Below are 13675 nucleotides of genomic sequence, written 5' to 3' on the forward strand. Positions count from 1 at the left end.
GAAATTTCTGTGTTCCAAAAATATTTTCACTATTTCTAGCCCATGCAGAAGCCTATGAACTGCCTCTTATTTATTGTCCCAGGTAGCCACTAGACATGTCTGGCTATTTAATATTAAGTTCACACAACTAAAATAAGATCTAAAAATAAAAAAAATTCAGTTCCTCAGTCTCACTAGCCACATTTCAAGTGCTCAATAGACATTCAGAACATTTTTACTCTGAAGTATAACATCCAAGACCACAATACACAAATGCTTTATCACGTTCCAATTTTTATCATGATACAAGAGATAACACAATTCGACTTTTTTTGTGGTGGTTGTTGCAGCTAATTATAAGAAGGATTTAAGTATATTTTCACACTTCATCTTAATAACAGATAGAGTTAGGATTAGTCTTGAGCTCAGATTTCTGTTTAGGAGATAAAGTCAGTCAAGGGTTACAAATAAAAATCTTAACACCCTGCATTCCATAAGCCCTGTTTACACAGTCACAGATCTGGCGTCTGTAGCTGTCTCTAGGTAAGCATGAACTCTGGCACATGTGCCAACAACTGGAAGGAAAAGCATTAGGGAATCCAGAGATTGCACAAAAAACAGACCAAATGGATTACTGCCTATATTTCCAGAGATACTATAGAATATTGTGGTCAAATTTCTGTAGATCATTTTTGTGATAAACACAGTGACTGACTCATCCCAGTTTGCCTGGGAAGTTCCACGTTTTAAGACTGAAAGTCCCACATTCCAGGAAACGCCTTGGTCTGGACAAAACTGGAGAGGTCAGTCACCCAAGAGGTGAGGGATGGTGCTATGTTTCTTGTATATTTTCTATAATAGAAGCCTATATTGGAATCAAATAATTTTTCTGTATTAACATTTATATAGTGGTTAATATGGGTTTCCATATTGACAGTTATACAATTGCTAATACTTCACAAAACCTGCTCAGTCTGTTTTTCTGGTTATTCCACTTCCATGAACTTTGTGTTCTAATGATACCGAATTTCTTGGCTTTCCAAAGTCATGCATTGTAACACTGCTGTGCCTTTGCTCAGGCTGTTTGCTTTTCCATCCCTCCAAACATATAATGAATTTATCCAACAAGGTCCAATTCAAATAGCATCTTGTCACAAATCTTCCCTGATATTTCCCCTTTCTTCCACTTCCCCTCTTCCCCAATAAAGTGACTTGAGTCCTCTGCAATATTACCAGCATTAAACAAACAAAATTTTCTTATAGCATTTGCTTTCATGGACTAATATGTATCTACATGTTCATTTTCTAGACCACAAGCACAAAGGACTATTTTTATTACCAGTGCCCAACCATTTCTGGCACATAGGAAATGCCCATTGTAACTCATCATATGTTGTTTCATAAATTTTAAATCTTATTTCACATAATCTCATCTGGTCCTTTCAACAATTCTTTGAGCTTGACAAAGTTGATTGTAGTCTATTCATTTAAGCCAATAAAACGGCTTAAAGATAGGGTCTGAGACTAAGTTAGGTAGAGATAATTAATGGGCATAAATCCCAGTCTTCTGACTGCCACTCTCTTTATCAAGTCCCACTGAAGGTTAAAGGGTATCCAACAAGCAGGATTATTCTGTGTGTCGATAAAAGAAAGGTAATCAATATATCCGAAGAGAGGAAAAAAACAAAAAACAAAAAAAACCAGGCTTTGCGTAAAGCTCAGCTTGTCTTTCCCCATCCTTCAAAACCCACCCCAGATGAGCGCTATTTCCCCAGTATAACTCTATAGCATAAGAAATCTGGGCTAAACCACTTGATCTGTGATCAAATTGCCGAAACTCCAATAACCGAACAAGTTTTATTATTGATAAAAATTTTTTTCGTATCATGACTGTCAAGAGATTTTGCTTCAATGTACTCTTCAAATTTTCAGACCGCCTGTCTTGATGGATTCTTTCTACTTTGTCTCGTCTGGCTTCTAGATGCCAGAAAACGAGCCATCATTGAAAATGAGCCATCATTGTCCAAATGGGAGAGGCCTGTGTTAGAAGTCTAGCAAGAGAAATGGCTGTACTGCAGATCTGCATTCTAATTCTGGGCTTTTATCTTGACTCATCCCACTAACCTGGGGAATAAGGCCACACCCACCTCACGGGATGCCGTGAGACCCAAAAGTCAGAGCAACTTTTAATTTACAACTTAGAGCAACTCCGAACTTAGTTCGGAGGCCATGGCAAATGTTTTCATATTTTATCACTTGTGCTTTCCCAATATAATATGATCTAACTAATTTTGAAAATAATATGACCTTAGTAAAGCAAAGTTCAGGTCGGTGCAACGCTGGCCCACCGCACCCGTCTCCCACCCGCTTTTCTCTCGGGCCGAGGGAGGCTGAAGCGGCGCGCTCGCTGTGACGTGTACTCATTCTTGGGCGACTGACGTCACTACCAGGCGCCGGGAGTCACGTCGGCCGGTCCTTCGGCGGGCTTTTCGGGGACAAAGATGGCTATGGCCAGCGATTTCTACCTGCGCTACTACGTAGGGCATAAGGGCAAGTTTGGACACGAGTTTCTGGAGTTTGAGTTTCGGCCGGACGGTGAGCGGAGGAGCGGCGAGTGCCGCTACTGGGAGTGATGCTAAGCAGGGGAGAAGAGAGGCGGAGAGGCCGCGAAGGAGGCAGGGTGGGTGGGTGAGCTTGCTCAGGCTCGCGAGTGTACGGTTGGGTCCAGGAGCTTAAAAATGTAGGAAGCGTGGATTGGTTTAGGGGAATAAAAGAGAATTAATCGGTGTCAATTATTTCAGAAAAGCCTATGCTGCCTTTGATCCTAAAGTTCAAACTATAGTAATCAGAATTCTAGAATCATTTCACCGGAAGGGACCTTAAAGGCCTTCTAGTTTAATCAACCTAATACTTGGACATTTTTTGAAAACATCCCCACCACACGGTGGACCCTTGGACGCTTAAAATCTTCCTGTAAATAGTAATTTTCAGACGGCCCATTCATCCTGAATGAATTTACTCATTCAGGCACTGTATGGAAGGCAACAAGTCGAAAAAAGCAAATGAGTCCTGCTCTGAAGGCGGGAAGCCCAACGTGTAGAAAAACGAGTGTAATGATGTCTTTCGGGTGCTTAAATACAGTTGTTCTCTATTGGATGCATTAAGACTATAAAAGGGGGCGTGGTTAGTTCTGCAAAAAAGAGTCGGAAATCTTTCGAGAAGGCGACAGCGACAGTTGAGATGAGTATTGGAATGAGAGGACATATTTTCTTGGTCTCAGGGAAAAAAGGAGTCAGACTCCTGAGCGCCGTATGAGCGGGGAAGGAGGGGGGAGGGGAGGTGAAACTGCCAGTTCCCCAACAAGTATGCAGCAAATTCTACATTTTTAAAACTAATTCTCTTTATAGTTGTACTGTATATTGAACTGTTATTGTAACAACAGTAGTCCAACTGCATAGACTGTGTTTTTGAATGCATATTATGTGCTGGGCAACACGTAAAAACAAAAATTGAGGGTACAGTAGTGCATAAGACGTTTTCATTCCCCTCCAGGAGTTATATCTTGGTGGATAACATAAACATAAAACTAAGTGTAAAGCTATATGCATATTAGGTGCTGTGTTCATGCTTTGGACAAAGTTCTGGGAGAGTATGCAAGAAAAATTAGGGGAGGATCACATACTAGGAAAAGGGAAGAATATCAGACATGTCAGGTAGAAGTCAGGGTAACTACATTCTGCAATTATTTGGGGACCTTAATCATCCCTAATCTTCCTGGTTCCCCTCAGGTAATTTCTAAATTTAGCTCAGGAGCCAAATTTACTTGAATTCTCTTTAACTTTTCTTTCTTCAGACTTCCTTGGTGGTTCAGATGGTAAAGCATCTGCCTACAGTGTGGGAGGCCTGGGTTCAATCCCTGGGTTTATACTGTCTTCAGGGTCTTGGCTCGTGAACAGCTTTTAGTTGGTCCGTGTCAATTTTAGCCAGTCACATGGATTAAGCAGTCTTTTCTTAATCTTCAGTTCAGTTCAGTCTCTCCAACTCTTGGTGACCCCATGGACTGCAGCAGACCAGGCTTCCCTGTCCATCACCAACTCCTGGAAGCTAAGTTCAAACTCATGTCCATCGAGACAGTGATGCCATCCAACCATCTCATCCTCTGTTGTCCCCTTCTCCTGCCTTCAGTCTGTCCTAGCATCAGGGTCTCTGCCAGTGAATATTCAGGACTGATTTCCTTTAGGATGGACTGGTTGGATCTCTTGCAGTCCAAGGTACTCTCAAGAGTCTTCTCCCAATACTACAATTCAAAAGCATCAGTTCTTCCACACTCAACTTACTTTATAGTGCAACTCTCACATCCATACGTGACTACTGGAAAAACCATAGCTTTGACTAGAGGAACCTTTGTCAGCAAAGTAATGTCTCTGGTTTTTAATGTCTCTGGTGCTGTCTAGGTTGGTCATGACTTTTCTTCCAAGGAGTAAGCATCTTTTAATTTCATGGCTGCAGTCACCATCTGCAGTGATTTTGGAGCCCAAGAAAATAAAGTCTTACACTGTTTCCCCATCTATTTTCCATGAAGTGGTGGGACCAGGTGCCATGATCTTAGTTTTTGAATGTTGAATTTTAAGCCAACTTTGTCACTCTCCTCTTATACTTTCATCAAAAGGCTCTTTAGTTCTTTGCTTTTCTGCCCTAAGGGTGGCATCATCTGCATATCTAAGGTTATTGATATTTCTTTCGGCAACCTTGATTCCAGTTTGTGCTTTATCCAGCTTGGCATTTTGCATGATATACTCTACATAGAAGTTAAATAAGCAGGGTGACGATATACAGCCTTGATGTACTCCTTTCCCAATTTGAAACCAGTCTGTTGTTCCATGTCTGGTTCTAACTATTGCTTCTTGACCTGCATATAGATTTCTCAGAAGGCAGGTAAGGTGGTCTGGTATTCCCATCTTTTGAGGAATTTTCCACAGTTTGTTGTGATCCACACCATCAAAGGCTTTGGCGTAGTCAATAAAGCAGAAGTAGATGTTCACGTACTGTTGAAGCCTAGCTTAGAGCATTTTGAGCATTACTTTGCTAGCATGTGAGATGAGTGCAATTGTGCAGTAGTTTGAACATTCTTTGGCATTGCCTTTCTTCGGGATTGGAATGAAAGCTGACCTTTTCCAGTCCTGTGGCCACTGCTGAGTTTTCCAAATTTGCTGGCATATTGAGTGCAGCACTTTCACAGCATCATCTTTTAGGATTTGAAGTAGCTCAGCCGGAATTCCATCACCTCCACTAGCTTTGTTCATAGTGATGCTTCCTAAGGCCCACTTGACTTTGCATTCTAGGATATCTGGCTCTAGGTGAGTGATCACACCATTGGGGTTATCTGGGTCATGAAGAACTTTTTTATATAGTTCTTCTGTGTATTCTTGCCACCTCTTCTTAATATCTTCTGCTTCTATTAGGTCTATACCATTTCTGTCCTCTATTGTGCCCATCTTTGCATGAAATGTTCCCTTAGTATCTCTAATTTTCTTGAAGAGATCTCTAGTGTTTCCCGTTCTATTATTTTCCTCTATTTCCTTGCATTGATCACTGAAGAAGGCTTTCTTATCTCTTCTTGCTATGGAAGAAGTCGGCATTCAAATGGGTATATCTTTCCTTTTTTCCTCTGCCTTTAGCGTCTCTTTTCTCAGCTATTTGTAAGGCCTCCTCAGACAGTCATTTTGCCTTTTTGCATTTCTGTTTCTTGGGGATGATCTTGATCACTGCCTCCTGTACAGTGTCAAACCTCTGTCCATAGTTCTTCAGGCACGCTGTCTATCAGATCTAATCCCTTGAATCTATTTCTTACTCTTACTGTATAATCGTAAGAGATTCGATTTAGGTCATACCTGAATGGTCTAGTAGTTTTCCCTACTTTCTTCAATTTAAGTCAGCTCCCAGTCTTGTTTTTGCTGACTGTATAGAGCTTCTCTTCTTTGACTGCAAAGAATATAATCAATCCGATTTCCGTGTTGACCATCTGGTGATGTCCATGTATAGAGTCTTCTCTTGTGTTGTTGGAAGAGGGTGTTTGCCTCTTCCAGTGTGTTCTTTGGGCAGAACTCTGTTAGCCTTTGCCCTGCTTCGTTTTGTACTCCAAGGCCAAACTTGCCTGTTACTCCAGGTGTCTCTTGACTTCCTACTTTTGCATTCTAGTCCCTTATGATGAAAGGGACGTCTTTTTTGGGTGTTAGTTCTAGTAGAAGGCCTTGTAGGTCTTCACAGAACCATTCAACTTCAAGTTCTTCAGCGTTAGTGTTGGGGCATAGACTTGGATTGCTGTGATAATGAATGGTTTGCCTGGAAACAAACAGAAATCATTCCGTCATTTTTGAGATTGTACCCAAGTACTGCATTTTGGACTGTTTTGTTGACTATGAGGGCTACTCCATTTCTTCTGAGCGATTCTTGCCTCCAGTAGTACATACACTGGTCATCTGAGTTAACTTCACCCATTCCAGTCCATTTTAGTTCACTGATTTCTAAAATGTCAATGTTCACTCTTGCCATCTCCTGTTTGACCACTTTGAATTTACTGTGATTCGTGGACCTAACATTCCAGGTTCCTATGCAGTGTTGTTCTTTACAGCATCGGACTTTACTTCCATCACCAGTCACATCTACAACTGGATGTTGTTTTCACTTTGGCTTTGTCCCTTCATTCTTTCTGGAGTTATTTCTCCACTCTTCTCCAGTAGCATATTGGGCACCTACCGACCTGGGGAGTTCATCTTTCGTGTGTCATATCTTTTTGCCTTTTCATACTGTTCATGGGGTACTCGAGACAAGAATACTGAAGTGGTTTGCCATTCCCTTCCCCAGTGGACCACGTTTTGTCAGAACTCTCCAGCATGACCTGTCTGTCATGGGTGGCCCTACAGGTCACGGTTCATAGTTTCATTGAGTTAGACAAGGCTGTGGTTCCATGTGATCAGTTTGATTAGTTTTCTGTGATTATGGTTTTCATTCTATCTGCCCTCTGATGGATAAGGATAAGAGGCTTCTTAATCTTCGATTGAGTATTTTCAGGGAAGTTTCATTTCAGAACAGTAGTTCTCATCTGCCACCACTGTTTGACAACCTTTCTATCAGTAATAATGAGACCCAAAGACAGCAGTTCCTTAGAGATTCACCTTATTAAGATAACCTATCATTTTAGAGGATCTGGATCACGTAACAACTGTACCTAGGCAACTGAACAGCCATGAGGAGAAGCGTACATCAGGGAGTATATCAACATTCAATGTAAATCAGAAAACAAACTAGCCAGTCTTTATTTGGAAGCAGCATGTAGTTTGTATTGCTTCTTAATTACAGTTCTAAAATAGTAGCATTACCATAATACATTGAATTGAAGGAAAATAAATGAAAACGTTTTGGAGTCGTGAGGAAGGAGTGTATATTGGTACAAAGTAGATTTAAGTCTGAATCTTGTGTGACTCTGAGCAAGTTACTTAACTCTCTGTTTTTCTTAACTGTGAATAGGTGAGAGAATGAAACCTACTTTTTAGGGTTGTTTTACAGATTAGATTAAGTGCTCTGGGTAACTCAGCACCAATAAGACATAAATAAGACAATCACACAATAAAGTAAGGTAAACTTTAAAAGAAACGTTAGTTCTTTTTTCAGATTCCCTGTTTAAATCATGATGTTGCTTAAGAAAATGGGTTTTGAAAATGACCCTCCTATTATATGAAATTATATTGAAGGCATGGAGTATAAACAGTTGATTGGCTTCAACTTCAGCCAGCTTAACAGCAAATGCATATCCAACATTGATCTTATACCAGGAGGGAGGAAATATTAATAAAAGTAGTATAATATAGTTTTTACCTTCAAAATTGCGTATGATGTCCTTTCTTTATTATTTTTTTTTAGCAGTTTTTGCTGTTAACAGATTGAATTTTTTTGTACTTCCTATAGGAAAACTTAGATATGCCAACAACAGCAATTATAAAAATGATGTCATGATCAGAAAGGAGGTACGTTCTTTTCAGATGTCTAATTTTTTTACATTAAGCCTGTTTTCCTCATGTCTGTGTTTTTACTTACCTATTTAAAGTACAGGGAAGGCTATAGAGAAGAGGCTGATTTATAGATTGAAAAAGGATTCTTTGTAGCATCTATAACAGCAGAAGAATCAATCTGAATATATTAAGTTGTAGTCCCACATTTGAGCATATCAGTTAATTCATTTTATAATTAACTTGGTCTTTTTACTCTGCTCATTATTTAAAAATAATTGACAATCATGTTTTAAACACAGGATGCATTTTAGATGAAAGTCTCAAAAGTTAGGTATAAGAAAGAGTTTACCGCACTCTGATGTGTATTTGCATTTGTCACTGTTCACCTCACAAATTTTGTGTTAACCACTCAGAGATATTTGATACAAGGTTTTAAGGAGGGAATAATGATACGAAGAGGGAAAAATACGTTTTAAAGGAAAGGGCAAGAGAGTGAAGAAAAAGCAGTAAGAGAGATGAATGATTCTCTCCTTTTAGAATCAGAATTAAATTTTTCTCTAATGTTCTATTTGAATACTTAGGGTTGGTAACCACGTTTTATTATTTCTTTCTAAGTTGTGTCAAGACGTAGACCCTGACATTTTATTCCTTGCTTTCAGGCTTATGTACACAAGAGTGTAATGGAAGAACTGAAGAGAATTATTGATGACAGTGAAATTACAAAAGAAGACGATGCTTTGTGGCCTCCCCCTGACAGGGTTGGCCGGCAGGTTTGTATTTAATAATTCTTTAAACGCATAAATTGTAAACATTATTAATAGAATTGTTGTGTTTCTCCTTATTTGTATAGAATAGATCCTCATTAAATCTTAGATTTTTTTCATCTAGTAGGCACCTGGTAAATGGTTTATAATTGGATTTCACTTTCCATCAATTTGTGAGCTACCTCCTAGTAATAAAGAAGTCAGTTTAGACATCTTTCTGAACAGTCTTCTCTGCAGCCACCGCAGCTAACCTTAGGATGTTTTCACAGTATTAGGATTAATTTCCATTATAGGTTAAGTACTTTTATTAGGACTAATGAGATCTTGCCTGCATGTATGCTCAGGCTTTTCTGACTCTTTTTGATCCCATGAACTGTAATCCACCAGACTCCTCTGTCCGTGGGATTTTCCAGGCAAGAATACTGGAGTAGGTTGCCATTTCCTCTTCCAGGGAATCTTCCCGACCCAGGGATCAAAGCCAAAGCCGTGTCTCTTGCATCTCCTGCACTGGCAGGCAGATTCTTTACCACTGGCACCACCTGGGAAGCCCAATGAGTTCTTAATAAATAATAAAAATACGTAGAAAAAAACACAAATGTTTGTTAAATTTGAGAATTAGGATTCTCACTATGAAAAATTCACTTTCTCTAGATATACAACTTTGAAAATTCTTATTTGCTTCTTTACACTCCAGAGAGAGATTTGATTGGTTTCTTTGTTCAAACTGACCATTGCCTTTGCCTGTCATATTCCCTTCAGAAAAATTGGTATTTCTCAAAGGGCTGCTGAAGAGCTCTGAAGGCCTGATTTCACTCTGTAGAAAGACAGTTTGATTTCTGAATTGGGTCTTTTCAACTGCTGGAAGAATGAGATATGACTGCAGGAGGAAGAAACACTTAATTTCGCTTTTGTGTGTTCCTGAGGATTATACTCTATAACAACTTCTTTGACTAGAAGAAAATGTGGAGAATAGATGCTGATGCTCTGTAGCAGTAACTTAACGCTTCTATTTAAAGAAACATTATTAGGAAAGCAAAGGTAATAGTTAACAGTATTTATTGTATTTACTGTGAACACTTTTAAGAAGTAAATTTAAATCCCTATTTGTTTTAGACATATATATATGTATATATATAGGCATTAAAAATCAGAAACAACAGCAGCAAACCTTTTATTATCTCTTAGACTCAAGGAGAAAGCAGTGTTTTCATCTACCCACTTGATCATGTGTTCATGTGTTTTGGATAATGGGGAGGATTACTTATGCTCTTGAAGTTGTCTGTTGGATTTTTAGGTAAAAGATTTTGATTGCTTGAGAGCTTTAGTTAGTTATCCATTCTGTGTGTGTGCCATGCTGCTGCTGCTGCTAAGTCACTTCAGTTGTGTGCAGACTCTGTGCAACCCCATAGACAGCAGCCCACTAGGCTCCTCTGTCCCTGGGATTCTCCAGGCAAGAACACTGGAGTGGGTTGCCATTTCCTTCTCCAATGCATGAAAGTGAAAAGTGAAAGCGAAGTCGCTCAGTCGTGCCTGACTCTTAGCAACCCCATGGACTGCAGCATACCAGGCTCCTCCGTCCATGGGATTTTCCAGGCAAGAGTACTGGAGTGGGGTGCCATTTCCTTCTCCCATGTGTGTGCCATAAAGGGGCATGATTATATCTATTCTGATCAAATACAGAACTGGGAGTGTCTTTAATGGCATCTGTTAATTTAAACTGAAAACTCAATACAGACATAGCCTCTTAATTTTTCATTTTAGATTTGCAGATAAAATATGGAGAAAAATTTATACTTAATTTTGTACACTGGAAGCATAAATCTGTTTTATGCTGTTTTGTTTTCCTAGTTCTTAATTGCAATTGTTTTGTGAAGTCAAAAGAATATGAATCTTTCAGTTTTACAATCCGAGAGTTAAATATTAGTACCACCACGTATTAGTGGTTGCAAATACAAAGTTTTTTTTTTTTGTCTGCTTTTGAGTCTTGGGCTTCACATGTGTAACATCAGTCAATAAAGCTGACCTGAGAAAGACAGGCTTTATTAGCCCAGTTTTGGGGATTACAGAGAATATGTTTTTAAAGTCCCTATCAGCAGGCCTGATACACAGTAGGTGTTAAATAGTGCTATTATTAACATTATGCAGTTTATTTGTAGAGCCTGGTAGAAAGGATAAATGTATTTGTATTTATTATATTAAAAATAGGCTTAAACCCATATTATTAGTTTTTATTGACATCATAAGAAACATTTCTGTGTAACTCTGAAGTCTGTCATTCATTCGATAGCATCTTCTTTATGAGATCTCGGAAAGCATTTCTTGATTCATCCTAATACTGGGGAACTCTGAGGAGTTGATGAGATTTTTACTTTACAGACATAGTTTATAGTTAACAAATTGTTTCTTTTTTATTTTTACCCCCTCCTCTATTATGGCTAGAAAACTTGCAGCTAAAATCGGGACCTCTTGGTTGTAAGAGGTGAATTTTTACATTAACTACATTTCTCTGTTTTATTTTTTTCAGGAGCTTGAAATTGTAATTGGAGATGAACACATTTCTTTTACCACATCAAAAATAGGTTCTCTTATTGATGTCAATCAGTCAAAGTGAGTATTAAAAGCATTAATAAAAGTTAAAGCATTTTGACTAAATTGACATGATTTATTAGAGAGGCTCATTTTAGAACCATAGCCAGTTTGTTGAGATTACTGTAATTGTATCCTATAGCAATTTATTATGTATGTGTAATCCTCATTTTTATATTAGTGAAGACTTGTTATCAAAGAAGTTAACAGTGTATTTTACTGATTGCCAAAAAATCTTAGTCTGGATGCAGCCCCACAGAATTTAAAAGAAATCCTTCTTGAATATCTCAGCCTTATTAGTTCCGTGTGACATCATTTGCCTCCTTGGGTTTAATACTTGAAAGAAATGGAGAAAACACAGATATAGCTTAAGTATGGCTGTAGCGATATGTGCCTTCCCAAGCTCTGTGTGTGACAGATACCTCTTACTATTATCTGAAAAATCTCTCTGCCTCCTACTACTTCTTTCCACTCTTTCCCCTCAAAATGTTCTTCTAGTGTTATTTTCAAGTTATCAGCGTAACTTGTAATAACTTACTTGTTTGCTTAACTGGTTACAGTGTAAAAGAGAGATAGGACTTTCAGAGAAAAGTTCAGAGAAAAGATAAAGATAGAAATTGTCCAGTACATCAGTTATATTAATAGTTATCAGAAAATCCTTTCTCCTCAGTTCCTTTAATTGTTTTTGGTTTTTGGTCTCTGTTTTGTTTTAAGAATTAATTTATATTATTATGTTGTTTCATCCTTGGAATAAAAAACTAACTTTTATCTTTTAAATTTTAGGGATCCTGAAGGCCTTCGAGTATTTTACTATTTGGTACAGGACCTGAAGTGTTTAGTGTTTAGTCTTATTGGATTACATTTCAAGATTAAACCAATCTAAACTATATGTTTTTTGAAACTGGGTTTATATTTAATTAAGGGGTGGGTGAGGGAGGATTTGTTCATTTATAATATTGCGGGTTGTATGAATGTGAAGCAAACTTTTTTGTATGCAAATTGAAAATAAGACAATATCTAAGCAGGCTTAATTGTTATCTTCACCTAGTCCAAGTGGGTTGAGCAGTCACCACACACATTAAACTGTAAATAAAAGCCACCTTTTGTTGAAATTTTGCTCCAATTAAACATCACAGCCTGGATGGAGAGTGCTTTTGGTTCTTCAGAAGGCCAGATCTCTGATTCATTTTAAAGATGAAAATTGTTCTAGAAGGTGTAACCTATGACAGAGGATCTTTTTTGTAGAAGCATATAGCCAGATTCCCATCTGTTTAAAAGCAATTGTAGATCTCCCCTTGTTTCTGCCACACCTGACCGAATTTAATTTTTTGGTGCTCATAGAAGTTTATAGAAGCTTTTGGATTTTTTATGTTTGTCACAAACTCCTTAGGGGTTATTCACATTTAAATATTTTTGTATAAGCAGTGATTTCCTCAAGGTTACAAAGGTAAAGTCAGTATCCAAAGTTAGACACATCTTTAATTATGTGCCTATTCCCATACTTCACAATACACATGTTTTGTATATCTGTGGGAAATAAATGAGTTCTCATCTCTACAAATTATTTAAAATTTGGACTTCCGTGTGTGTGCGTTTGTGTGTGTCTGTATTTACATCCTAACTCCTAATGAACACAAGTCCCAGTCATATTTCCCAGTTCCCTTCAACCTCTTTCTGATAGACTTGATTACTTTGCCTGTTAGTAACTCATACCCTGGTATTCTGTTACTTTTCCATCTGCACCTTCACTCTGAAAGTATGCAGTCCTGGCAGTCATCATCCACTTTGCCCAAAGATCAGTCAGGTCCCCTCTAGGGACCTTAGGCTGGAAGAACTGGGGTCTGACAGCTAGCCAGGGCTCTGGAGCAGCTAGACTAGAGCAACTCTGGTAAACTTCTGTGCAATAATAGAGATGCTCTCTGTATGAGCAGTCCAGTAGGGTAGCCACTGGATATTGCACGTGGCTACTGAGTAGTTGAGATGTGGCTAACATAACTGAATTTAGAGTCATTTTAATTAAAAGTAATGTTTTCCAATGTTTTATTATGAAAAATTTCAAACATAGAAAACTTAAAAGACCCATATATGTCAATTTAGATTCTATAACATTTTTCCTTTACTGTAAGAAGTCTAAGTTATGTCCTCTTGTTGGATTTTTCATTTACAGATGAAATAACAGGCATAATTGGTGCCCATAGACTTTTTTTTAGTGCTATTTAATTTTTAATAGGTTGAGATAGCCAAATGAGGCTGGTGGCTACCCTTTGGATAGTGTAGCTCTGGAGCACGGCTTGGTCACTTGTTTACTGTGGAGTGCCTTAAAATGCGTATCTTCTT

The 13675-nt window shown here is 38.3% G+C and overlaps 1 protein-coding gene across 1 annotated transcript; it reads left to right on the forward strand.

Moving 5' to 3' along the window:
- Positions 1–2423: 2423 nt before the first annotated feature.
- Positions 2424–12909, forward strand: MAGOHB (mago homolog B, exon junction complex subunit). The gene is given in 5 exon segments (NM_001076252.1): positions 2424–2574; positions 7945–8003; positions 8648–8758; positions 11277–11359; positions 12122–12909. Coding segments are annotated over 5 exon segments (447 nt in total). The 5' UTR covers positions 2424–2480; the 3' UTR covers positions 12222–12909.
- The last annotated feature ends 766 nt before the right edge of the window (positions 12910–13675 follow it).

The sequence above is a fragment of the Bos taurus genome, chromosome 5 (genome assembly GCF_002263795.3).
Source record: "Bos taurus isolate L1 Dominette 01449 registration number 42190680 breed Hereford chromosome 5, ARS-UCD2.0, whole genome shotgun sequence".
In the NCBI taxonomy this organism is placed as follows: Eukaryota; Metazoa; Chordata; class Mammalia; order Artiodactyla; family Bovidae; genus Bos; species Bos taurus.